General features: G+C 38.1%; 1 protein-coding gene and 3 long non-coding RNA genes across 6 annotated transcripts in view; 2 read left to right on the forward strand and 2 right to left on the reverse strand.

Moving 5' to 3' along the window:
- The window catches only part of LOC141375273 (uncharacterized), a 256,688-nt gene extending 246,199 nt beyond the window's left edge, over positions 1–10,489 (forward strand). The window contains exon 8 of the long non-coding RNA XR_012383043.1: positions 9,906–10,489. This is a non-coding gene — a long non-coding RNA (uncharacterized lncRNA). The remainder of the gene's footprint in view (positions 1–9,905) is intronic.
- LOC108190613 (uncharacterized) lies at positions 62–3,245 on the reverse strand. 2 transcript variants are annotated; one of them, XR_002459168.3, is made up of 7 exons: positions 3,203–3,245; positions 2,330–2,481; positions 937–1,121; positions 744–851; positions 612–668; positions 346–520; positions 62–249 (listed from the first exon to the last, which is right to left on the reverse strand). It is a non-coding gene; the product is annotated as an uncharacterized lncRNA (long non-coding RNA). The 2 variants fall into 2 exon arrangements; XR_002459167.3 differs by having other exon boundaries at positions 612–671.
- Positions 3,966–8,203, forward strand: LOC110439920 (uncharacterized). Of its 2 annotated transcripts, XR_002459172.3 has the most exons (6): positions 3,966–4,020; positions 5,262–5,367; positions 5,490–5,560; positions 6,852–7,036; positions 7,199–7,402; positions 7,848–8,203. It is a non-coding gene; the product is annotated as an uncharacterized lncRNA (long non-coding RNA). The 2 variants fall into 2 exon arrangements; XR_012383024.1 differs by lacking the exon at positions 7,848–8,203 and having other exon boundaries at positions 5,490–5,556; positions 7,199–7,250.
- A 685-nt stretch (positions 10,490–11,174) lies between the features above and the next one.
- Positions 11,175–25,221, reverse strand: part of LOC141375270 (basement membrane-specific heparan sulfate proteoglycan core protein-like) — a 43,614-nt gene continuing 29,567 nt past the window's right edge. The window contains exons 7-12 of the mRNA XM_073907967.1: positions 23,270–23,560; positions 20,973–21,263; positions 18,601–18,885; positions 14,809–15,099; positions 13,317–13,421; positions 11,175–13,164 (exon numbers count right to left, since the gene is read on the reverse strand). Of these exons, the coding sequence (XP_073764068.1) occupies positions 13,103–13,164; positions 13,317–13,421; positions 14,809–15,099; positions 18,601–18,885; positions 20,973–21,263; positions 23,270–23,560 (1,325 nt within the window). The 3' untranslated portion in view covers positions 11,175–13,102. The remainder of the gene's footprint in view (positions 13,165–13,316; positions 13,422–14,808; positions 15,100–18,600; positions 18,886–20,972; positions 21,264–23,269; positions 23,561–25,221) is intronic.

Consider the following 25,221-nt stretch of genomic DNA (forward strand, 5'->3'; position numbering starts at 1 on the left):
ATTCAGGGTTAAGGTCATCCTCTTCTGGATTACAGTAAAAGAAAATCCACAGTCAATGTCATACTCATCAGCTGGAGCTTTATTTAAAAAAAATCTATGTTCTCTGCTCCAGCCAAAACTTGCAGGTACCTTGCAGGTCTCTAGATTGCACCATCGTATTGTTGTTTATTTCTCAGTTATTTTGTTGCTTTCTGAGAATGATGATCCATAGACCTTTCAACCCCTCTTCGTTAAGGCCACATGTCGAATCTTAAAAGAAGAACACAACAACATAAAAATATATTAATATCCTTTGGACTGGGTAACCTTATGCTTATGTCTGTGCCAAAAAATACAAATACATACCAGTACATTTCAGTAGCAAACAAGCAAGAAAGTTCTTTGAAAGAACCAGGATGAGTTGAAAGGTATTTATAGTGGTTGACCATCTCTGCCACAAGAATCCACTGCTTCTCCTGAAGAATCCTGACTAGCAGGATGATGTTGAACACCCTCCTCTTTGTTGCTGGGTCAGCAGAGTCTGAAATATATTTATGAAAAGAAAGTTGTATAACAAGGATTATACGTCAACTTTTAAAGAATCAACACTGACAGAAGTCTAGTGTACATACCATGCAATATGACGAAGACATCCACATCACTTCTTCTTTTTGTTGTCTTTGCTTCTGCTACTGAAAAAAAATGACAGTAATAGTAACACAATTTTTCATGACTACATGTAATATTAATAAGAATTTCCTCACCCTCTGCCCACTCCTCTACATCACAGACCAAAGTCTTCCAATTGGTTTCCAGTCACTGCCAGTTCCATGGATTCTGTTTTGCAACTTGCTTTGCAGAGCTGTTGCGGTCTACAGTGATAAGCAATCAAAAAATCAAAATACTATTTAAATAGGTTACTGAACAACTAAAACAAATTCTACTGGATATTGTTACCTTCTGATATCAGCAGGTCAGCGAGATGGCCAAATTGTTGAATATCTGCTAATTCCAGCACATGACCATGAGAGTTACAGTAGCATGTCTGGTCACTGCAATCCTATAGAAGAAATATTGCACTGTTCAACCTCCTTCCCAAGAGTAAAACCAGGCATATCCTGGTATGCCTCACTCCATTTCACCTGGTTAACATATACAAACAAACAAACAAACAAACAAACAAATAAATAAGTAAACCAATAAGTTTTGGCATTTACCTGTAGATCAGTTTAAGATAATCATATAGCTCATCTATCTCAGATATAAACTCATGTGCTTAGGCATGAAACACACTAAAATCATGGGCTTAAAGATGGTGCTGAAACTTTGGACAGCTTTTTGCAACTCATTTGGAGGTAGTGTCATTAGTTGATGTAGTCCACAAATCTTCCTGTCAATCCTTAATCCTTAGCTGTAAATAAACCTAATTTTCTTAGGTGAACATCACAGAGCTGTTTTCTTGTTAATTTAGTTTCAACACATACAGTTTAAAGTACCTCGTGCATTCTTGAAATGGTTATGCTTATGGTTCATATCTACTTAAATTGGCAGTATATCTAGTGTGAAAGCAGGACAGATGAAGGGCTCTTCCTTGCAAATACTATCCACCTTGTATTGCACAGACTCCCACTCAAGAATATCTCAGAAAAATGTCTGCTGAGATCTTAGCAGTCCATTAAAAATAATTATACCAACATCTTTTCCACCAATGGAAAGAATATAAAAATATTTTAGGATATATTAATACTTGCATGACCAAATCTGAGATAAAAAGGCCACCAGTATGACTTAGTTTAAATAAAACCAAAATTTTACTCTAGCCCACTGTCACCTAGGTCTACAGATACAGGGACTAATGGAAACAATGAAGTACACACTGACAGTCACTGGAGCAAGGCTCTCTCACAGTTGGGAAGATTGGAGTTCCTATGAGCTGTACCAGATAAAAACAACAAAAAAAATGTACATTTATAACATTTCTAACTTATCCTAAGACTAGTAGACAAGCAGCATAAGCAGTTCTAATTTCCTAAACCCCAATGTGGGCAGTTGATGGCCTATAAGGTGTCATAAAATCAGACAAAACAAAATACTTTCTGAAAAAGAAAAAAATGGTTGGCCACTATCAACACCCAGAACAATTAGTTTTAAACAGTTAGGCCACAATATTTTGTGAGCTTATGCTGTAGTTTTTTAATGTTTTTCATAAACAATAGTAATAGTAAAACTAATGCGTTTCTTTCTGTTATTACAATAGTAGTGAAAGAATAAATGCATTTTATTTCATACAATCATATATGCCTAAACAATGTAGATATTTAATATACATGGAATGAAAAACTTCACTAACCCTTGACTGATTCCAGAGTGGTCTTGGCCTTCCTTACATGGTGGGGCTTTCTGCAGATCACCAAGTTGTCATCAAAACTTGAGCTTATAATTGAGATCTTGATGATAAATCTGAGTATCAAGGAATCACTCATGGTGATAGGCAGAAACAGGCTGAAAGACACAAGAATTAATCAAACAAATATAAATGTGTTAACAGAGATAGAGAGAGAGACAAGTGCAATTTAACATATAAACATGGGTAAAGTGATTTTACTTTTTGCTTATTAGAAAACAAAATTGGATTTTTAAAGAAATCTAAAGAACCTGAAAAGAGCAAAGAAAAAATATTCATATCTGAACAGTGAACACCTTATAATGTACACCTGTATATATATATATATATATATATATATATATATATATATATATATATATATATATATATATATGTGTGTGTGTGTGTGTGTGTGTGTGTGGTAGATTAAGCTATTTTTTTGTTTAGTTTTGTGTTGTACAATGAATAAAATGTGCTCAGACGGACAAAATATCTGCCTTTTTCCTTTAAAGGCATGGAAAATAATTGTTTTTACAATAAACCTTTGGAAACACTTGATGTTCTTTAATATTGTAACAATTACGAATACATTTGTATTATTAGAGTTGCATATTGCATATTATATATAGATTTTGCACGAATTCTATTGTGGAAAACAACAATCTGGTTACACTGTTCCTTATCTTAAAATGTATATATTGTTCTAATGCATGACCAACGTTATATGTGAGAAAAATATGTTTTTAATAAATGAACTTGATGTAATTAGATAACGTCGCTAGTTTACAGTACATGCTTTATCAACAAATCGTGTTTATTTGTTTACTTTTTACTTACCTTGTGGAAAACCGCAGTGAACCTTGGGATCGCAATGAACCTTGGGATAGCGAGCATAGACTGTAAAAAATAGATCGCCACATACAATGACCCCAACTTTAATAAATAATTTAAAATTAAAAATATCAGCCGAGCCGAAAACATTTTTAAACTTAGTACTTGAAATTTAATATTTTTTTAAAGTAAAAAAATAATAAATAATATGAATGAATCAACCCAGATAGCAGGCAGTAATCGGCCCGAGCTCGGCTGCCCTCCGGCGCCTCCGGCTCCGACTCGGCATCGGCGAGTGTTATCCGGGCCGAGTGCGGCCCGCAGCTCGCTCGCGCACATGCGGTTGTGATGCGGCTGTAAAGCACTGGCCCGATTCCGGTCAACCATATGGCAACCGATTAAGGCTGATGGCAACCGATTAAGTCCTTTATTTATCTAGTAATCTGTTAGCTCCACGTTTAATGATAATTTGAGAAAATATTCATGGTACGATAGCAAAAAAAAAAGAATATTTAGTGTGGATGTTCGCAATGTTTAGACGCAAACAAAACAATATTATTTATAAATAGATTATACATGTCATCTAGAGAAAAACTATGTAAAATTCGCTTATTTTTGAGATAGCACGCTCCTGTGCTGACTGTTTTTGTTTTAAAGCAGAAGTTGGTTTCATAATAAACACATGCGTGACTCATGATCCACACTCCAATCCAGACGGTGGCGGTAATGCTCCAAAAAGCTGGTTGTCAACCACCATGGCACGAAGATCACAAGAAGAAAAAGTTTTTTTTTTTAAAGACTTCACGTGAATTCCGGTCAGAAAGGTAAGCTTTTTACGGCTTGTGTACTGTATAATTAGCGAATTTAGAGCTTAAAACATTTCCACGGTGTTTGGTTGTAACAGCGTTTAGTAATTTAAAACAGTTTGATACGAAATGTAACTTGCTTTAAGAAACACGACTGGAGCTAATGTATGCTAACGCTAACAGTTACAAACACGCCTGAAAGTTCATTTTCCTTTAACACAATGTTAGATTGTAACGTGTGTAGTAACTGAAAACTATTTTAATTATTTTAAAGAAACATGAAACGAATTTGTGTGTATGCTAACTTTGCGTTAAAGAAAGTTTCTGTAGACGAATCCATTAACTAACATGGCAACGTGTTTTTTTTCCTGATTTAACATTATAAAGTAGCGTGGATGTTGAAAAAATCATTGTACAGGCGTACAACTTATCCAACAGTATTAATTCTGTGATTGTGTAAATAAAAACTAATCGTTTTGGATTAATAAAATATTATTGTTTATCTTGTTTATGCAGTTAGTCACGAAAAGTGATCGAAACTCGACTGTTTACTATTCTCTTTAAATTATCCAAGAGAAATATATTACTATGCACTTTAATTCATATGTGTTAGCCTATGTGAATCAATTATATCTTTTGTTCAAGCTGTAATGGTCAGTGAATGTAAAACTGAACGTCTTAAAGCAGATTTTGATGTTTTTTTTTGTTTTTTATGTTATTGACGGTGATAAATTCTGATTTAAATGAATGGGTAACAATATTTGTTGGTTAAGTCTCATTGTTCTTGTTTAACAAAGGTTAGTGAGATCATTTTGCAGCACATCACGACCAAGTCAATGGCACACTCTTTTGAACGTGAATAGGCATGTTATAGTTGTGTGCTAAAAGTCCATTATAAGCTGTAAACTGCTGATACATTTTCAACATAGATTGAGCTTTTCAGACATTACATTACTAATTGCTTCACAAACAGCTGAAATGGTTTATTGTTATTGGCTATCATCATCAAACATTTTTCACAATGGTAGGTTAATCTTCATGGGTACAGAATAATGCATGTGCTTGACCATCTTACAAATCTATGTCTCAGATTCATAAGGCTGTCACTCTGCATGAATCTCAGAATAAATCTTGTGCAACCTTCTGTGTACTGATTATTTACACTATAGGTATTATATGCATTAATTAACTTTGATAGTATTTCAGGATTTGAACTTTTCTTTACGGGAGGTTAACAACAATGTGATGTTTTATTATAGATGCATATGAGGAAGCTCGACTCAAACATCCACACGCAACTGTGATTTCTGACTGGTAGACAGATGAGGACGATGATTGCCTGTCATACATCCCAAGACAGAACAGGTTTGTTTGCTATTATTTTAAACACATACTGTCAACATTGTCATTGATCTATTACAACCTGTGAGTTTTGCCCTGGCACTATACTAAAGTGATGTTTTGTTTTGTAAATGTATCTGATCAAGGGACAGTATAGACGCATCTATACCATGATGAAGAAAAATTACTTGGAACAAAGAGGCTGGATAAAAGGCAGGTATGAAGATTTCAGAAATCAATGCAGCACCACAAGTACCATCACCATCAATGACTATGGCATAAATCTTAAGACCACCATGAAGATGCACAGATACTGTACATTCCAGTACACCAGGCGTGTCCAAACTACGGCCCGCGGGCCAGGCTTTTTATAAATATCAATAGAATCTGGCCCGCTATACAAAAATGAACGTAATTCAATAAATAACCACCGGGTGTCGTTATTACATGCATTCAATTAAGCAGCAGTTCTTGTTATTATCTATCTATCTATCTATCTATCTGTCTGTCTATCTATCTATCTATCTATCTATCTATCTATCTATCTATCTATCTATCTATCTATCTATCTATCTATCTATCTATCTATCTATCTATCTATCTATCTATCTGTCTATCTATCTGTCTATCTGTCTGTCTGTCTGTCTGTCTGTCTGTCTGTCTGTCGACACACAGTTGAAGTCTGAATTATTAGCCCCTCATTGATTTATTTCTTCTTTTTTAAATATTTCCCCAAATGATGTTGGAGAAAGACTTATGTTTTATTTCGGCTAGAATAAAAAGCGGTTTAAATTTTTTTATGAACCATTTTAAGGTCAAAATTATTAGCCCCTTAAGTCTTCAGAACAAACCATTGTTATAAAATAACTTGCCTAATTACCTTGACTAGTTAACTTGATTAACCTAGTTAAGCCTTTAAATGTCACTTTAAGCTGTATAGAAGTGTCTTAAAAATATCTAGTCAAATATTATTTACTGTCATCATGACAAAGATAAAATAAATCAGTTATTAGAAATGAGTTACTAAAACTATTATGTTTAGAAATGTGTGGAAAAAAAATGTTTAACTCTCCGTTAAACAGAAATTGGGGAAAAAATAAACGGTGGCTAATAATTTAGGGGGGCTAACAATTCTGACTTCAACTGCATTTATATATATATGTGTGTGTGTGTGTCTGTGTGATGTATGTAAAATTTGGCCCGCGACAACGTTGGTTTTTTTGCATCTGGCCCTCGGCCCAAAAAGTTTGGACACTCCTGCAGTACACCAATGAACATTTACAGTCTTTGTTCTAGTGCAGTTTGAGATCAAGACATAACTTATTGCATCTCGTGATGTCTTTGTAAGAATTGAAGACATCACTAAATTTGTTAAGGTTTAATGCAGCTAGAAAGTAAAGATCAACTAGAGAATATCAGCAGTGTCTAACCCACTGTTGTATTTACAGAAGTTGTATGAGAATAAGCTACAGGTTGATTTATACTAATCTGTTATTTTTCTTTTTTAGCACGACTGACTGAAGTTTTAAAATCATGCAACGTCATAAAGCAGCAGCTGGGCCTGATTCTCACAAAACCAAAACAGACGTGATAAAATTCCAGATGTAAACACATTTGACCTTCCTTTGGCCAATTTGATTTGGAAAAGCTTGAAAATCAACTAAAGGAGCAGCCCGAACAAATGAAGAAACTGGTAAGTTCAAGCTCTTGCTAATTTCAAAGTGTTTTAAGTTTATTTGTTTTTTTTATTGGTTTTTTTTGCTTCGTAGGTAGCCTACTTTTTTCCTAATTGTTTCTTTTTTTTTTACATTAGTACTTGTTCACTACTAATTATCTGTTTATCTTTTAATCACAGATGGAGTGAGGACAAATGTCCATACCACGCCACTGATAAAGAAGTGGAAAAATGCATTACAAGGTAGCTACAACTTGCCCCTGACAGGGATGGAGGAAGAAAGAAGAGAAAGCTAATGTGTCAAATGTCTACATCACTATTTTGTTTTATTTTTTAAACAACATTTTAAGTGTATTAGGATGTTCCCTGATACTTGAACAATTTGTTTCTTTCATTTGCATTTATATATATATATATATATATATATATATGTATATGTATATATATGTGTGTATGTGTGTGTGTATATATGTATGGTATGTAGGTATGTATGTATGTGTGTGCGCCAAATTCTGAAGAAACATCTTGATACATTTTTAATAAACGTAATACAAATAAAATTATAAATATAAAATTGCACAAGACGTGTATATATATGAAATGTATAATCATCTCACTCATGTCTTGCTGTTTGTGCAATTGATTTTGTTCAAGTTTATTTCAAAATAAGTTTGACTTTATACTTCTGCAATTATTTATATATATATATATATATATATATATATATATATATATATATATATATATATATATATATATATATATATATATATATATTTGTTTGTTTGTTTATTATTATTTTAATGTTTTATTAAAAAAATGTTTCAAGATGTTTCTTCAGAATTCTGCAGTACTTTTTACAAGTTTGACTTGGATATTTTACGGATTGTCATTGGTATTTTTAAGATGTTTCTTGCTATATCTTAAATTGGTTTCTATATTTAGGTTTATATAAAATTTAGCTGTTTGTACAAATTTTTAATTTAAGTCTATTGGGAAAACAGGGTTGTTTTAAAAACATCTGTGTTTGTGTGTAATTTTTAGATTTTTTGTTTAAATCTTTCTGTGTGTCTTTAATCTGTTGTTTTATTGTTGTTTTTATATTGATATTCTTGTGCACTACAAAATTATTTATAAAATTTTAGTACTATTTTTTTCTTGCAATTAATAAACGTTTAACATTTATTTATTTTGTCATTTGTCTGATTATTTTCGTTACAGAATGTGTATGCAGTTTGCACTTTATTCAAAGGTTAAACACAGTGCTTACACTTTGTGTTTACATTATAGCCTGTGTTTGCTGTTGTATAAATTCAAATGGTTGTAATACCATATATTAAGTACCAGTGTAATACCAAAAGGTTTTATAAGGTGTATAAATACGGAGTCGCGCCAGCTCCGGGCCGCAGCGCACATTACCCTCGCGCCGATTTCGGCGCGGATGCGCAGCGTCGGCTCGCTTACGGCCGCCGCATCTGGCCCGCTTGATTCGGGCCGGAATCGGGCAGTGAGTCCACAGGCATCCGGCCCGAGTCCGGCAGCCGGAGTTGGGCCGAAGGGTAAGTCTTCGGCAGGCGACAATCTAGCCGGAACTGGCCCGAGTGTATTTTGCTATCTGGGAAAGTTTTATTAGGCATAGTTACCCTAAACTGGACAACCGAATATATTTTCACTCATTAAATATAAAGTAAATGATAACATATTTATAAACACCAACTAATCTCCAATAAAAATATATTATGCAGCATTAACGTAATATTTAATGTTGACAGTTGAACTCATCTGAGAACTCACCGCTGATGCAGTTTGACCAATAGCAGAGCGGCGTTAAACTCACCGTGAAGGGATGTCACGTGGGCCGAAGTTTATTCATACAGTAGTTTCGACCCCGTTTACAGACGCTTTTCATAAACAAAATAAAAATTACATATTTTTAAAATAAGAAAACTGTGATAATAGGCGTAAATCAGGTTTTAAAAAGTTTGTTGACATCTATTGGTAATTATACGAGCCTCCAGCGTCTCCCTATGACGCCTCAGGCTCAGGCACAGATTCTATAGGGAATCCCGGCACGTCTAAATATGACGCTAAAGGGGTACCCTGTGCGTCAATAACTGACGCCGAGGGTTCCTGACCAAGCGTCAGTATATGACGAGTTGGGAGTGAGAACGTGTTGGGTTTTCCTGTGCAGGGCAGACAGCATGTATTGTATTGAGTGGAAGAACAGCTTGGTGATGTCAGGGTTTTGAATGGAGTGGCCCATGGTGGTGGTGGGGTTATGGTATGGGCAGGCGTATGTTCAGGTCAATGAACACATCTGCATGTTATTGAAACCCATTGTTACCTATTGACCCATTGTAGCAATTAATCCGCCTCATGTTGCAGCATGATAATGCAAACATCCCAGTTCTTTAGTGGCCAGTGTATTCACTGGATGTCAGCCATTGAGCATGTTTGGGATGCTCTGGATCAGTGTGTACAATAGCGTGTTTCAGTTATTGTCAATATCCTGCAAATTCACACAGCCATTTAAGAGGAGTGATTCACAATCACAATTCACAATCAACAACCTGATCGACTCGATGTGAAGGAGAAGTGCTGCACTGCATGAGGCAAATGGTGCTTACACCAGATACTGACTGTTATTGTGATGTAAAGGTGTCTAATTATTATTAATACACAAAAGCACCGACACAGTCAATGCGGTCTTATATGAGGAAAACAGCTGTCTAATTTTGTAATGACATTAACACATGTTAAATTAGTACAAAAAACAAATCTGCAATCAGGTCTGTTTACGAGCAAACAAGGTGAGCTGTAATTTGGATGAGCAACATTATGATTGAGCATAAATAACCCTACATTGCATGTTGTTTTTTTTTCCCAGAGATGGGTTGCGGATGGAAGGGCATCCGCTGCATAAAAAACTTGCTGGATAAGTTGGCGGTTCATTCCGTTGTGGCGACCCCGGATTAATAAAGGGACTAAGCCGACAAGAAAATGAATGAATGAATGCATGTTGTTTATAGGCAATGAAACACTTACATCTATATCATGTTCTATTAGTGAAGTATAAGAAGGAACATGCGAAAACAGATGAACAGCAGTGACATCCATCATATCAGAGCGTTCTGTAACAGTCAAATGGAGAAGAATCACATGAAGATCTTGAATTAGCTCAGAATTTTTCAGTCTTCCTGGCGTCAACTCTGCAGATCTGAAAAAAATCAGCATCGTCCTCAAGGGTGGTCTAAGCTACTGCGCTGTCAGAAGTAACAGAGGGCAAAGAACACATCAAGAGTTCAGCACTGGACAGCGCCTGATCAGAAGATAAATCAGCACTGGACAGCACCCAATCAGCAGATGGGTGAGCACTGGACAGCATCTGCTATTTGATCACTGGAGAATCTCTGGTTGTAACGTTTAGCACAGCCAATCTCTGTCTAAATTAGATTAAAAACTGTTCATGCCTCATGTTTGTTGTGTTTTTGTTTGAATTATGTTTGAAGGTTGTGGTGTGAACAAGAAAGGGTCTGAGATCCCTTCATTGCTGAAAAGAATAACTCGTTTTTTTTTTGAGTCCATTAAATTGTGAACACCAAACATATCGAGGTCACTTTGGGCAGATTTCATTTCTGGTTTACTTTTAGGTCAGTTTGGTTCTTTTAAAATGAACTGTATGTGAAAACACTCATAACAGCTTTAAAACTTTGTGTTGTTATTATTATTTATCATGCATTATATATTTATATTATTTATTGTTTAGTATGTATATTAGACACACTTAGAAGTAGTTTTTAGATTAAAGATAATACTTTAAATATAAGAGATACAATTTATATTGTATATAATATTGTAATAATTGTATTATAATATTGCATATATATATATATATATATATATATATATATATATATATAAATTATACAATATATATTGTATATTTATGTACACTTATTACAGTGCTACAATTATTGACAAATGTAAAATACATTGCTATTTGGTGAACATAATCGTAAATAAACCGCTTTTTAGGATTAAAATATCACAAATATAAAGTCTTCGCAAGCAGAACTAATATTTTTAAACCATGTTCAATTGCTAGCACAAAAAAGCATTAAATATTTGTTACGTTTCAAAGAAAGTCAGAGAGGATCCAAATGCAAGTGAACAAAGTTTATTGTATTTGACAATAAAACAAATAGTGCCAGGCTAGAAGGACGCAGAACACAGGGCAGGAACAGAACGGGGAAACCAGATCCAGATAAACTCCTCAGGGCCTGAGCACAGACACACACACAAACATGAGTGATAGTAACGAACTGACACAGACACACAAAAGCGCCGCCCAGATATAGGCACCATGATGAGCCTCAGCTGGCGAACTAATCAGACCAACTGAGTGTCGTCATAACACGTGAGCCTAACAAATCCACATGGACAACCAAAACAAAACAAACCCACGTGATCAAACATACACTCCGGAGAAGCGCACAAACCTGCAACCGTGACAATATTACAACTTATTAACAACAACAACAACATAATAATAATAATAATAATAATGATAAAAGTTTATTTTACAAATACCCTTCTACAGACTCAAGGTTGCTTTACCAAAAATAAAAGTGAAAGCAGACAGTAAAAAAAAAAAAAACTGTGTTCAGGTAAACATAAAAAAACATAGTCAAACAGTCATAACCATATCATATACCAATCAACCAGAAAAACAAGATTCACAGGACGATCCCAAAGGTGTTCAAGAATAGATTTCATAATGACATTTAGTGTAAGTGATGGAGTATCTTGGATTGAAGAAGAATGTGAGTAATGGAAATCAACTTCAGTAAAAAAGTGAGAGCCCTGGCTGCAGAGTTCTGGATATACTGGAGCTTATATACAGTTGTGTTTAGTAGATTGTAGGAACTACAGAGGATTGCAGTGGTTTAGTCCAGATCAAGGCTTGAACCAAAGTCTCACTATCTTTTATGTTCAAGAAGAAATGTATGTTACAGATTTAAAGGTTACAGATGTGGAAGAAGACGGATTTAGTAAGGGATGAAATGTGACGCAGAAATGAACTAGCGGAGTCATAGATTATACCCAGATTTGTAATGTTGGTGGAAGGCTGAACCAAATAACCAGCAATATTAACACTGTGAGCACAGAACTGAGCAATATTGGTTTGATTCGATGACAAAAAGATCGGTTTTGTCATGATTATGTTTGAGAGAGTTATTGTCATCTAAGCGTTTATATCATTAACACATGCTGAAATCGTGTTTGTGGGCAGTGGAGAGTTGTTGAGAACTGAAATAAAGCTGGGTGTCGTCTGCATAACAGTGCAAGTTGAGGTCATGATGGCAGATGATGTTTCCTAAATTAAGCATGTAGATGATAAAAAGTAAATTTCCAACAACAAAACCCTGAGGAACACCATGAGAAACCAAAGCAGAAGACTGAGTGTAGCAGATAGTGATATAATTTTGATAGTCAAACAGGTTTAAATTAACCAAGATAGAGCAGTGCCAGAAACACCAAGACCTAAAAAAGAGGGATAAGAATGCTGTCAGAAACTGTCTAAAGCAGAAACATCTAACAGAATCAACAAGCTAACAGAGTCAGAAGTCTTGAGGAGGTTATTGATAACCTTAAGAAGAGCTGTCTCAGTGCTGAGGAGTGTGTGAAAACCAGACTGTAAACTCATTTTAGTTTTGGGATTAATATCAGATTGACATCTCTTTCTCTTTTAATATTGGCTTTACTCTTCAACAGATGGAGCTGTGAAATACACTCAACACATTTATATTCATCATGTAAGGCACATGTTGGCTCAGTGAAATGTGAGAAGGTCCCTGGTTTGAGTCCTGTTTGAGTCAGAAGGTGTTTCTGTGTGTTGTTTTTATGTCCTCCATGTGTTGATGTGGGTTTCTCAATCTGAACACACACAGTGTAGCTGAGCTGGAGAAACTGAGCTGTGTGTATGAGTGAGTGTGTGAATGTGTGTCTGAATTCTTGTGATGATCTGGTCTTGTCCAGAGTGTTTCTCTGACTCTACGTGCCGTTTGGAGAATGGAGGAATTATCAGATTGAAGTTTCTTCCTCTGTTACGGCAAGCTGACTTTTTTCTTCAGTAGATGATGGAACTGTAAAATACACACACATGCGCGCACACACACAATTTTATTTTCAAGTACTGTTTACAGTTTTGAAAATGCCATTATTATTATTATTGTAATGATCTCCATCTGTCGTGAATATTGATCTGTGTAATATAAAGAGCAGACAGTATTTGTACCTCTCGCTCTGATGTATTTGTAGATCAGTACAGCTGTCGCGAGCAGATACACACTAACTGCCAGAAGAAAACTGACAATCTTGTAGACAGAAATTTGACCTGAAGCTGACAATGAAAATGAGAAAGAAGAAATTTATTGGAGCAACATTACAAAGGGCTTGTGAAAAAGTTCTTAGGGAAACCATAATGTTTTGAGAGCACCTGAAATTGCACTGAAGAACAGAAGACAACACTTAGACTTAGAAGACTTAGGGTGCGTTCACACCTGTGAATGGATTCAGTTGTTCCGAAACAGAGATTACAAATGTTACATTGTTGCTCTTTGCTCTTGGAGAGGTTCACTTTCACACTGCAAAGTTTCTAATCGGACCAAAAGAGCTAAAACAAGTCACGTGCGAGTAAACTCTCCTCACATTGGTCAGTGTGTCAGGGTTTATTTTGCAGCGTCCCGCTAAGCTGTCAGGAGAGGTGGTGGTTTGGTGGTGATTGACAGGGTGCACGCGACGTGTCTGAGGTGAGACGCGGTGGGGAGGGGTGAGAAGGGTGCGCGACGATGCCTATTTGAGGACCGGGAGGGAGACGTGAGATTACCGGGAGATCATCACTCGTTTGCGGGCATCCGGAGACTCGCGAAACTTCCCGCCCTACTCATAATTCTCTCTTCATATAGCCGTAAGCCTATTTCATATCCATAAAACACTGTGATATAACCGCGATCGGATCGCTTTCTCACTGCAATTGAACCGCTCCAGGGTTTTTTTCAATCGAGCCGAGACCACCTCATTCAATCGATCTCAGAGCGATTACTTTGGAGCGGAACAGAGCGCGATTGCCCTGTTCACATATGCCAATCGAACCGCGCTAACTGGGCAAATGAGACAAGTTCCGAAACAAAAGTGTAGGTGTGAAAGCACCCTTAGAGGGGTTGGTCCTCTTAATATCCTCCATGTAACACCTATCTAGTCGGTCCGGCTGGGAGATGAACTTCTGACCCACGGCCGAAGCAGCCCAAGAAAGCACAGCCAGCATGTTCGCTTCTAGATTCGGCGCCACACTCACCACCCCGGAGGGAGGGAGTGGGTTCAGATCCTCATCAGACAATGATAGCCCACCCTCAGCTCCGCACACAGCACTATAAAGTGCTATACGTATCAAACTCCTGGGCTGCACTGACATTAAACTTTCAAATTAAGGCGGGAATCACAAACTATCGTCCTGTGGGCTGCGAGTTTCAGACCCCTGCTCTAGATAAACTAAGAATGCATGAACCGTGTTTTAGGTACCTTTAACATATCATGTTTAGTATCGCTGTGCAGTTCCTGAGATAATTCCAGTACTGGTTTGTCACTGATATAAAAAACAAATTATTAGGAGGACAATGTGTTTACCATATTAATTGCGGTGTTGTTTTGTAAGAGGGTATTTAATGCTGAACAAAATTAGTTTTTTTGATCATAGAGAGAGTTTGTGAGAACAATAATATTCAACTCACCCTTCACTGAGAGAGAAACAGCAGAGCTGGATTGTGATGAGTTTGGTCTTCCAGATCTCTGTCCTTTACACCAGTACTGACCCTGATCAGACTCAGCAGCTCCTCTGATAGTGAGAGTGTCTCTGTTTACAGTGTAATGACCATCAGACTGTAACTTTACACTGTTTCTGTCTTTATACCACTCATATGTCCAGTCACTGTGATCAGACTCAATCACACACTTCAGATTGACTGTCTCTCCAGTGAATACAGGACTGTCTGGTGTCACCGTCACTGTAGATCTGGGTGAAGCTGAGGAGAAAGACAGAAACATAAAGTGACTCAAACAACTCCATGAAAGAAGCTATTTTGTATATATTATTTTGTATATATCTTCACAATTATGTAGAAGGAGAGCTGAAGACCTCCAACTACAAGCTGATAGGAGGAGCAGCTGAATCTGAATCTGCAACTCATTCAACAGCAGCATCTGTAATGTCTAGTTCAGACTGCGTGATTTTAGCCCCGATTTTGGCTCGCCGACAGGTTTTGAGAAATCGCAGACAAATGCCTGAAATCACAGGCAAATCGCTGCTCGTGCACGTGAGTGACAATCACAAAGTATGAACGATCAAAGACGCAATCTGAGAGAATCGCCGATGAGTCGCCAATGCCTGCGAGAGATTTGGCGTGCTGAATATCTGGAGCTGTCGGCGATTCAAATCATGCCGTGTGAAATGAGTTTTGACTAAAAATAACATCAGCGATCGCCTACAGCCAATGAGAGAGCAGCTTTCACTTGTGTGTGTGTGTGTGTGTGTATACCTGCTGCAGGTCAGCGGGAGGCTGGGGGAGAAGGTAAAAGCGCTCTTTTTCGGTTTATTTGGACCCACGAAATGGAGGAAAAACTAGTGGAGGTTTGACAGGACTCAGGAGCAACCGTGTCTGTTTGACATTTCAGCTATTAAATTAGTAACTTCAATTAGTAAAGTCATGCAATGTGAATGTAAATGACCTTATTTTAATATAGTCAGTCGTGAACTGAGGTGGGCCGGTCTGAGGCTTGAAACTCCAGGGGCCTCATGTATCAACGCTGCGTACGCACAAAAACTTTGCGTACGCCAGGTTTCACGCTCAGAATCGCTCACGTTTGGATTTACTAACAATGAACTGAACGTGGGAATGTGCGCAGGTTCACGGCAGCTTTGTGGCAGGCGTACGCACATTTTTTGTGCGTGTCTGTTTTATTTCCATTGGCGACTCCTAGAGGCAGTTGTGTTAAATTCTTCTCTACAAAGTGTCTGAGCCTTGCAATGGCAGCTGTATGAGACGGGTTCATATAGTAGGTATGTAAGATTTCCATACCATACAGTTGACCAGCCAAACATTAAAGCACAATTTGCAGCGGTCGCCTGTTTTCCCAATGTAATCTGAGCGATCTACCGCACGCACATTGCTATAAAGACACTATCTGAAGATGAATTTGCATGCGTGAATCAGAAACATTTCCATTCAATAAATGTGCAAATAAAATATGATGCACAAACTTATTGATGATTCCTACTTGTCTTTCTCTTGATAAATAGTAGGCAAAATCTGATATGTAGCGGGGGAAAAAAGAAGAAAGAATTTATCAGACGCTGGATTCGAGCCGAGTTTACGCTCGAGTATGTCGGTACATGATCTCATGCTTCTTATGAGGTGCGCCACTGAGACTGCTAAGGGTACTGCAACATTTTTCAGTTATAAACCACACTATTTCTTTCTTAAATGCACTCAGTGCGATGTTCAGACCCAACTGTGTTAACCGTATCAGCTAAACTCCCACTCTATTTTTTTCTTTTGTTGTTAATTCCGGAGAACAGACTTGCAAATAACACCGCTTTAATTTCTCCGGTCTACCTCCGAAAGCAGCACCTCCAATTCACATTCTGTTCAAAGTTTCTCTTCTTGCTTGCTTTTGCCTTTGCTTTTTCGTTGGGTTTTTCCATTAGCATAGTCATTAGCATATTCATACGGGGGAGGAGGCAGGGAGGGGTTTTGTGCTCGTGCATGTTGCGCTCAGTTTCACGTTCATTCAGATGTACAAAAGAATATGCGTGAGATTCGGCGTACGCAGTGTTTCATACATCTGAATATTTTTCTGCGTACGCACATTTACAGCTTCATGCGTACGCAATGTTTTAGTAAGATTTCCACGCAAGTCTTCGTACATGAGGCCCCAGGAGTCCCATTCCGGCCCTGTATTTGTTTTTTGAAGTACCATAGAACCATTTAATTTTTTTGTGACATTACGAGTGTACTCTTGGCAGGTGTTTGATTTGGAGATTTCCAAAATCCCATTATTGTTTTCAATCTCGAATTAAATCTTCCCCCCAAAAAAAACTTAAACACTTCATTAAAATCCGTATTACACAATAGATTGAAGTGCTGATATGCACTGAGGGGTTTAACTTGATTTTAAAAGAGAGAACACAAAATCATATGCTGATCAGAGAAACTGACTGGAGAAGGGATGCTGTAACGGGCTGACAAAGAGGGATCCATTTGCAGGAAATTTATTAAACGCAGTTTAATTAATACAAGCACACAGATGTAATGCGTGTGCGAACTCACATCAAACACAATCGTGTTACGTTGAAGGATCAATGGCAGGTAATCACGGTATGAATGTTCAGGCATGGGTAAGAGGCAGGCGGCGAATATCAGAGTCAGAGTCCAGGCTAGAGTACAAGGCAGGCGACTGGCATGACGAAGTCAGAGAACAAGGCAAGATAAGCAAGGGGAAAGCAGGCAGAGTAGAGAACCGCTCAGTAGTGTTAGCCAGGGCAGAACAAGACTTCGCAATGAGTGAGTGCGTGTGAGCGTGGGTGATTAACTGGATGCGCTTCAGGTGTGTATGCTATCAGTGTAGATGGATGATTTAATGATTAGAAGTCCTGGGATGGTGACCTCTGCTGGCCAGCGAGGGAAATGACTGGGACCGAGTCGGTGACAGATGCGGCTTTTAAATGTACTCAAATGGTGTTTAAAAAACCTTCTGTCTCTGCCCTTCATGAAAATGCCTCCAAATATCACATAAATCATTTATATTAATATCTTAGAATTTATAATTATAATAACCACCTAGAAATAGATATATCTTAGTATTGTAGTTTTGTAGAGTGTATTTTTCAAAGGTTGCTCTTGTTTTTAAAAGTCTTCCTTTCCCCTCATCAACTTGATACGAGACAGGGCAAAGATTTTTAGTACAGGGTGTCCGCAGGGTCTTAAAAACTATTAAAAGTTGATTAATCATTTATGAGAAAATTAAGGCCCTAAAAGATATTAGAAGTCTTAATTGTGTTTTTAAGAGGTCTTTCATTTTGTGACACACTCACCACCCCGGAGGGAGGGAGTGGGTTCAGATCCTCATCAGACAATGATAGCCCACCCTCAGCTCCGCACACAGCACTATAAAGTGCTATACGTATCAAACTCCTGGGCTGCACTGACATTAAACTTTTAAATTAAGGCTGGAATCACAAACTATCGTCCTGTGGGCTGCGAGTTTGAGACCCCTGCTCTAGATAAACTAAGAATGCATGAACCGTGTTTTAGGTACCTTTAACATATCATGTTTAGTATCGCTGTGCAGTTCCTGAGATAATTCCAGTACTGGTTTGTCACTGATATAAAAAACAAATTATTAGGAGGACAATGTGTTTACCATATTAATTTTGGTGTTGTTTTGTAAGAGGGTATTTAATGCTGAACAAAATTAGTTTTTTTGGTCATAGAGAGAGTTTGTGAGAACAATAATATTCAGCTCACCCTTCACTGAGAGAGAAACAGCAGAGCTGGATTGTGATGAGTTTGGTCTTCCAGATCTCTGTCCTTTACACCAGTACTGACCCTGATCAGACTCAGCAGCTCCTCTGATAGTGAGAGTGTCTCTGTTTACAGTGTAATGACCATCAGACTGTAACTTTACACTGTCTTTATACCACTCATATGTCCAGTCACTGTGATCAGACTTAATCACACACGTCAGATTGACTGTCTCTCCAGTGAATTCAGCACTGTCTGGTGTCACAGTCACTGTAGATCTGGGTGAAGCTGAAGAGAAAGACAGAAACATAAAGTGACTCAAACAACTCCATGAAAGAAGCTATTTTGTATATATTATTTTGTATATATCTTCACAATTATGTAGAAGGAGAGCTGAAGACCTCCAACTACAAGCTGATAGGAGGAGCAGCTGAATCTGAATCTGCAACTCATTCAACAGCAGCATCTGTAATGTCTAGTTCAGACTGCGTGATTTTAGCCCCGATTTTGGCTCGCCGACAGGTTTTGAGAAATCGTAGACAAATGCCTGAAATCACAGGCAAATCGCTGCTCATGCACGTGAGTGACAATCACACAGTATGAACGATCAAAGACGCGATCTGAGAGAATTGCCGATGCCTGCGAGATATTTGGCGTGCTGAATATCTGGAGCTGTCGGCGATTCAAATCATGCCATGTGAATTGAGTTTTGACTGAAAATAACATCCGCCATCGCCTACAGCCAATGAAAGAGCAGCTTTCACTTGTGTGTGTGTGTGTGTGTGTGTGTGTGGGTAAACCTGCTGCAGGCCAGCGGGAGGCTGGGGGAGAAGTTAAAAGCGCTCTTTTTTGGTTTATTTGGACCCACGAAATGGAGGAAAAACTAGTGGAGGTTTGACAGGACTCAGGAGCAACCGTGTCTGTTTGACATTTCATACAGAAAGAAATTAGTTTATTATCAACGTTGAGGAGAAATGGCTAATTCCCTTTAAACCCAGGTGAGCAAACATGTACATGTTCTACCCCATTAAAGGCTTTTTTCTCATTATGTAGTTAATAACAAAAGATATACGACGTGTTTTTGGCTGTGAGACGTAGTTTGGACGAAGTTGTCGGCGATTCTCCCTATAGTAAAGTCATGCAATGTGAAAGTTCATGTCGCCGAACCATCTTGCAATGTAAACAAAGCAGTGACGAAACGCTAGCCTAGATAGTCAAGCAGTGTGAAAACATCTGTGACACGACTACTTTGAAAATCATGCAGTCTGAACTCGGCAAAAGTCACGCCATTCTCTTCATTATCAAAGCTTGTCTCTGTAATGAACTCTCACTCAAGTCTATTTTATGATGTTTTTGCTTGAGTTGTTGCTTTTATGGCATAAAATAAACAATAACATTTTACTATATGGCAGTGGTTCTCAAATGTTTTACACCAAGTACCACCTCAGAACATATTTGTTCAGGCCCGGATTGGCTAATCGGGAGAACCGGGAGAATTCCCGGTGGGCCGGTCCGTTTTTTTGGCCGTGAGGGCCGGTGTCCCTAGCTCAAGAATCTGTTGCTCTCAGCAGTCACACTTTTTAAATTAATTAATTTATTTACTTGACCACAGTCTTCTTATTCATTATTTTACCGCAGCTCTACTCTTTTTATCTATTTTCTCGCAGCTTGTGAGCAAGATGCAGCCTGCAGATTAATGATGATATAACTCAGATGAGTTTCAGATGCATTTTATTAATATAATTTAAGTTTTATTGATGATTCATTTAATTTGACATTTTTTGTATTGTACTATATTATATAACGTCCATATCACTTGTCCAATTATATAATGTCCAAGTGTTATCACTTTTTACTAGGGGGTGTTATGGATCACAGTTGAGAAAGCAGCCTGAGAAAGCACAGCCAGCATGTTCGCTTCTAGATTCGGCGCCACACTCACCACCCCGGAGGGAGGGAGTGGGTTCAGATCCTCATCAGACAATGATAGCCCACCCTCAGCTCCGCACACAGCACTATAAAGTGCTATACGTATCAAACTCCTGGGCTGCACTGACATTAAACTTTCAAATTAAGGCGGGAATCACAAACTATCGTCCTGCAGGCTGCGAGTTTCAGACCCCTGCTCTAGATAAACTAAGAATGCATGAACCGTGTTTTAGGTACCTTTAACATATCATGTTTAGTATCGCTGTGCAGTTCCTGAGATAATTCCAGTACTGGTTTGTCACTGATATAAAAAACAAATTATTAGGAGGACAATGTGTTTACCATATTAATTGCGGTGTTGTTTTGTAAGAGGGTATCTAATGCTGAACAAAATTTGTGTTTTTGATCATAGAGAGAGTTTGTGAGAACAATAATATTCAACTCACCCTTCACTGAGAGAGAAACAGCAGAGCTGGATTGTGATGAGTTTGGTCTTCCAGATCTCTGTCCTTTACACCAGTACTGACCCTGATCAGACTCAGCAGCTCCTCTGATAGTGAGAGTGTCTCTGTTTACAGTGTAATGACCATCAGACTGTAACTTTACTCTGTTTCTGTATTTATACCACTTATATGTCCAGTCACTGTGATCAGACTCAATCACACACGTCAGATTGACTGTCTCTCCAGTGAATACAGCACTGTCTGGTGTCACAGTCACTGTAGATCTGGGTGAAGCTGAGGAGAAAGACAAAAACATAAAGTGACTCAAACAACTCCATGAAAGAAGCTATTTTGTATATATTATTTTGTATATATCTTAACAATTATGTAGAAGGAGAGCTGAAGACCTCCAACTAAGCTGATATGAGGAGCAGCTGAATCTGAATGAGCTTCAACAGACTGAAGACTTTAGCAACTCATTCAACAGCAGCATCTGTAAGTCACGCCATTCTCTTCATTATCAAAGCTTGTCTCTGTAATAAACTCTCACTCAAGTCTATGTTATGATGTTTTTGCTTGAGTTATTGCTTTTATGACATAAAATAATTAATACTATTTTACTATATGGCAGTAGTTCTGAAATGTTTTACACCAAGTACCACCTGAGAACATTAGTTTTTTTTAAGTACCATAGAACCATTAAACTTTTTGGTGACATTACGAGTGTACTCTTGGCAGTTGCTTGATTTGGACATTTCTAAAACCCCATTATTGTTTTCAATTTCGAATAAAATCTTTCCCCCCCAAAAAACTTACACTTCCTTAAAATCCGTATTACACAATAGATTGAAGTGCTGATATGCACTGAGGGGTTTAACTTGATTTTAAAAAAGGAAACAAAATCATATGCTGATCAGAGAAACTGACTGGAGAAGGGATGCTGTAACAAAAGGGCTGACAAAGAGGGATCCATTTGCAGTAAATTTATTAAACGCAGTTTATTAAATACAAGCGCACAGATGTAATGCGTGTGCGAACTCACATCAAACACAATCGTGTTACGTTGAAGGATCAACGGCAGGTAATCACAGTATGAATGTTCAGGCATGGGTCAGAGGCAGGCGGCGAATATCAGAGTCAGAGTCCAGGCTAGAGTACAAGGCAGGCGGCTAGAATCAGAGTCGGTAATCAGGCTGGAGTACAAGGCAGGCAACTAGCAAGACGAGGTCAGAGAACAAGGCAAGGCAAGCAACGGGAAAGCAGGCAGAGTAGAGAAACGCTCAGTAGTGTTAGCCGGGGCAGAACGAGATTTTGCAATGAGTGAGTGCATGTGAGCTGCTTATAAGCGTGAGCGTGGGTGATTAACTGGATGCGCTTCAGGTGTGTATGCTATCAGTGTAGATGGATGATGTAATGGTTAGAAGTCCTGGGATGGTGACCTCTGCTGGCCAGCGAGGGGAATGACTGGGACCGAGTCGGTGACAGATGCGGCTTTTAAATGTACTCGAATGGTGTTTAAAAAACCTTCTGTCTCTGCCCTTCATGAAAATGCCTCCAAATATCACATAAATCATTTATATTAATATCTTAGAATTTATAATTATAATAACCACCTAGAAATAGATATATCTTAGTATTGTAGTTTTGTAGAGTGTATTTTTCAAAGGTGACTCTTGTTTTTAAAAGTCTTCCTTTCCCCTCATCAACTTGATACGAGACAGGGCAAAGATTTTTAGTACAGGGTGTCCGCAGGGTCTTAAAAACTATTAAAAGTTGATTAATCATTTATGAAAAAATTAAGGCCCTAAAAGATATTAAAAGTCTTAATTGTGTTTTTAAGAGGTCTTTCATTTTGTGACACACTCACCACCCCGGAGGGAGGGAGTGGGTTCAGATCCTCATCAGACAATGATAGCCCACCCTCAGCTCCGCACACAGCACTATAAAGTGCTATACGTATCAAACTCCTGGGCTGCACTGACATTAAACTTTCAAATTAAGGCGGGAATCACAAACTATCGTCCTGCAGGCTGCGAGTTTCAGACCCCTGCTCTAGATAAACTAAGAATGCATGAACCGTGTTTTAGGTACCTTTAACATATCATGTTTAGTATCGCTGTGCAGTTCCTGAGATAATTCCAGTACTGGTTTGTCACTGATATAAAAAACAAATTATTAGGAGGACAATGTGTTTACCATATTAATTGCTGTGTTGTTTTGTAAGAGGGTATTTAATGCTGAACAAAATTTGTTTTTTTGATCATAGAGAGAGTTTGTGAGAACAATAATATTCAACTCACCCCTCACTGAGAGAGAAACAGCAGAGCTTGATTGTGATGAGTTTGGTCTTCCAGATCTCTGTCCTTTACACCAGTACTGACCCTGATCAGACTCAGCAGCTCCTCTGATAGTGAGAGTGTCTCTGTTTACAGTGTAACGACCATCAGACTGTAACTTTACTCTGTTTCTGTATTTATACCACTCATATGTCCAGTCACTGTGATCAGACTCAATCACACACGTCAGATTGACTGTCTCTCCAGTGAATACAGGACTGTCTGGTGTCACCGTCACTGTAGATCTGGGTAAAGCTGAGGAGAAAGACAGAAACATAAAGTGACTCAAACAACTCCATGAAAGAAGCTATTTTGTATATATTATTTTGTATATATCTTCACAATTATGTAGAAGGAGAGCTGAAGACCTCCAACTACAAGCTGATAGGAGGAGCAGCTGAATCTGAATCTGCAACTCATTCAACAGCAGCATCTGTAAGTCACTTCATTCTCATCATTATCAAAGCTTGTCTCTGCAATAAACTCTCACTCAAGTCTATTTTATGATGTTTTTGCTTGAGCTGTTGCTTTTATGGCATAAAATAAACAATAACATTTTACTATATGGCAGTGGTTCTCAAATGTTTTACACCAAGTACCACCTCAGAACATATTTGTTCAGGCCCGGATTGGCTAATCGGGAGAACCGGGAGAATTCCCGGTGGGCCGGTCCGTTTTTTTGGCCGTGAGGGCCGATGTCCCTTGCTCAAGAATCTGTTGCTCTCAGCAGTCACACTTTTTAAATTAATTAATTTATTTACTTGACCACAGTCTTCTTATTCATTATTTTACCGCAGCTCTACTCTTTTTATCTATTTTCTCGCAGCTTGTGAGCAAGATGCAGCCTGCAGATTAATGATGATATAACTCAGATGAGTTACCTTTCAATGTACAGCTGTTGTGGCCTAGTGGTTAGCACATTAGGTTACGACGCCACTGACTTGGGTTTGATCCTCATTTGAGTAACTTATTTTTTTCATATTTATTGTTAAGACATATAATACTGTTAGGGTTGTTGAACATTTGAAGTTCTAAAGCAGCTGTTTTCTCAAAAAAAGACGTGATAGTGTCATAAGAAACTGAATTGAAAATGACCTTACTTTAAAATAGTCAGTCGTGAACTGAGGTGGGCTGGTCTGAGGCTTGAAACTCCAGGAGTCCCATTCCGGCCCTGTATTTGTTTTTTGAAGTACCATAGAACCATTTAATTTTTTGGTGACATTACGAGTGTACTCTTGGCAGGTGTTTGATTTGGACATTTCCAAAATCCCATTATTGTTTTCAATTTCGAATTAAATCTTTCCCCCAAAAAACTTACACTTCCTTAAAATCCGTATTACACAATAGATTGAAGTGCTGATATGCACTGAGGGGTTTATTTTGATTTTAAAAGAGAGAACACAAAATCATATGCTGATCAGAGAAACTGACTGGAGAAGGTATGCTGTTATGAAGGGGCTGACAAAGAGGGATCCATTTGCAGTAAATTTATTAAACGCAGTTTATTAAATACAAGCACACAGATGTAATGCGTGTGCAAACTCACATCAAACACAATCGTGTTACGTTGAAGGATCAACGGCAGGTAATCACAGTATGAATGTTCAGGCATGGGTCAGAGGCAGGCGGCGAATATCAGAGTCAGGGTCCAGGCTAGAGTACAAGGCAGGCGGCTAGAATCAGAGTCGGTAATCAGGCTGGAGTACAAGGCAGGCGACTAGCAAGACGAGGTCAGAGAACAAGGCAAGGCAAGGCAAGGCAAGGTAAGGCAAGGTAAGGCAAGGTAAGGCAAGGCAAGGCAAGGCAAGGCAAGGCAAGGCAAGGTAAGGTAAGGTAAGCAACGGGAAAGCAGGCAGAGTAGAGAACCGCTCAGTAGTGTTAGCCGGGGCAGAACAAGACTTCGCAATGAGTGAGTG

This window comes from Danio rerio, chromosome 7, assembly GCF_049306965.1.
Source record: "Danio rerio strain Tuebingen ecotype United States chromosome 7, GRCz12tu, whole genome shotgun sequence".
Taxonomy (NCBI): domain Eukaryota; kingdom Metazoa; phylum Chordata; class Actinopteri; order Cypriniformes; family Danionidae; genus Danio; species Danio rerio.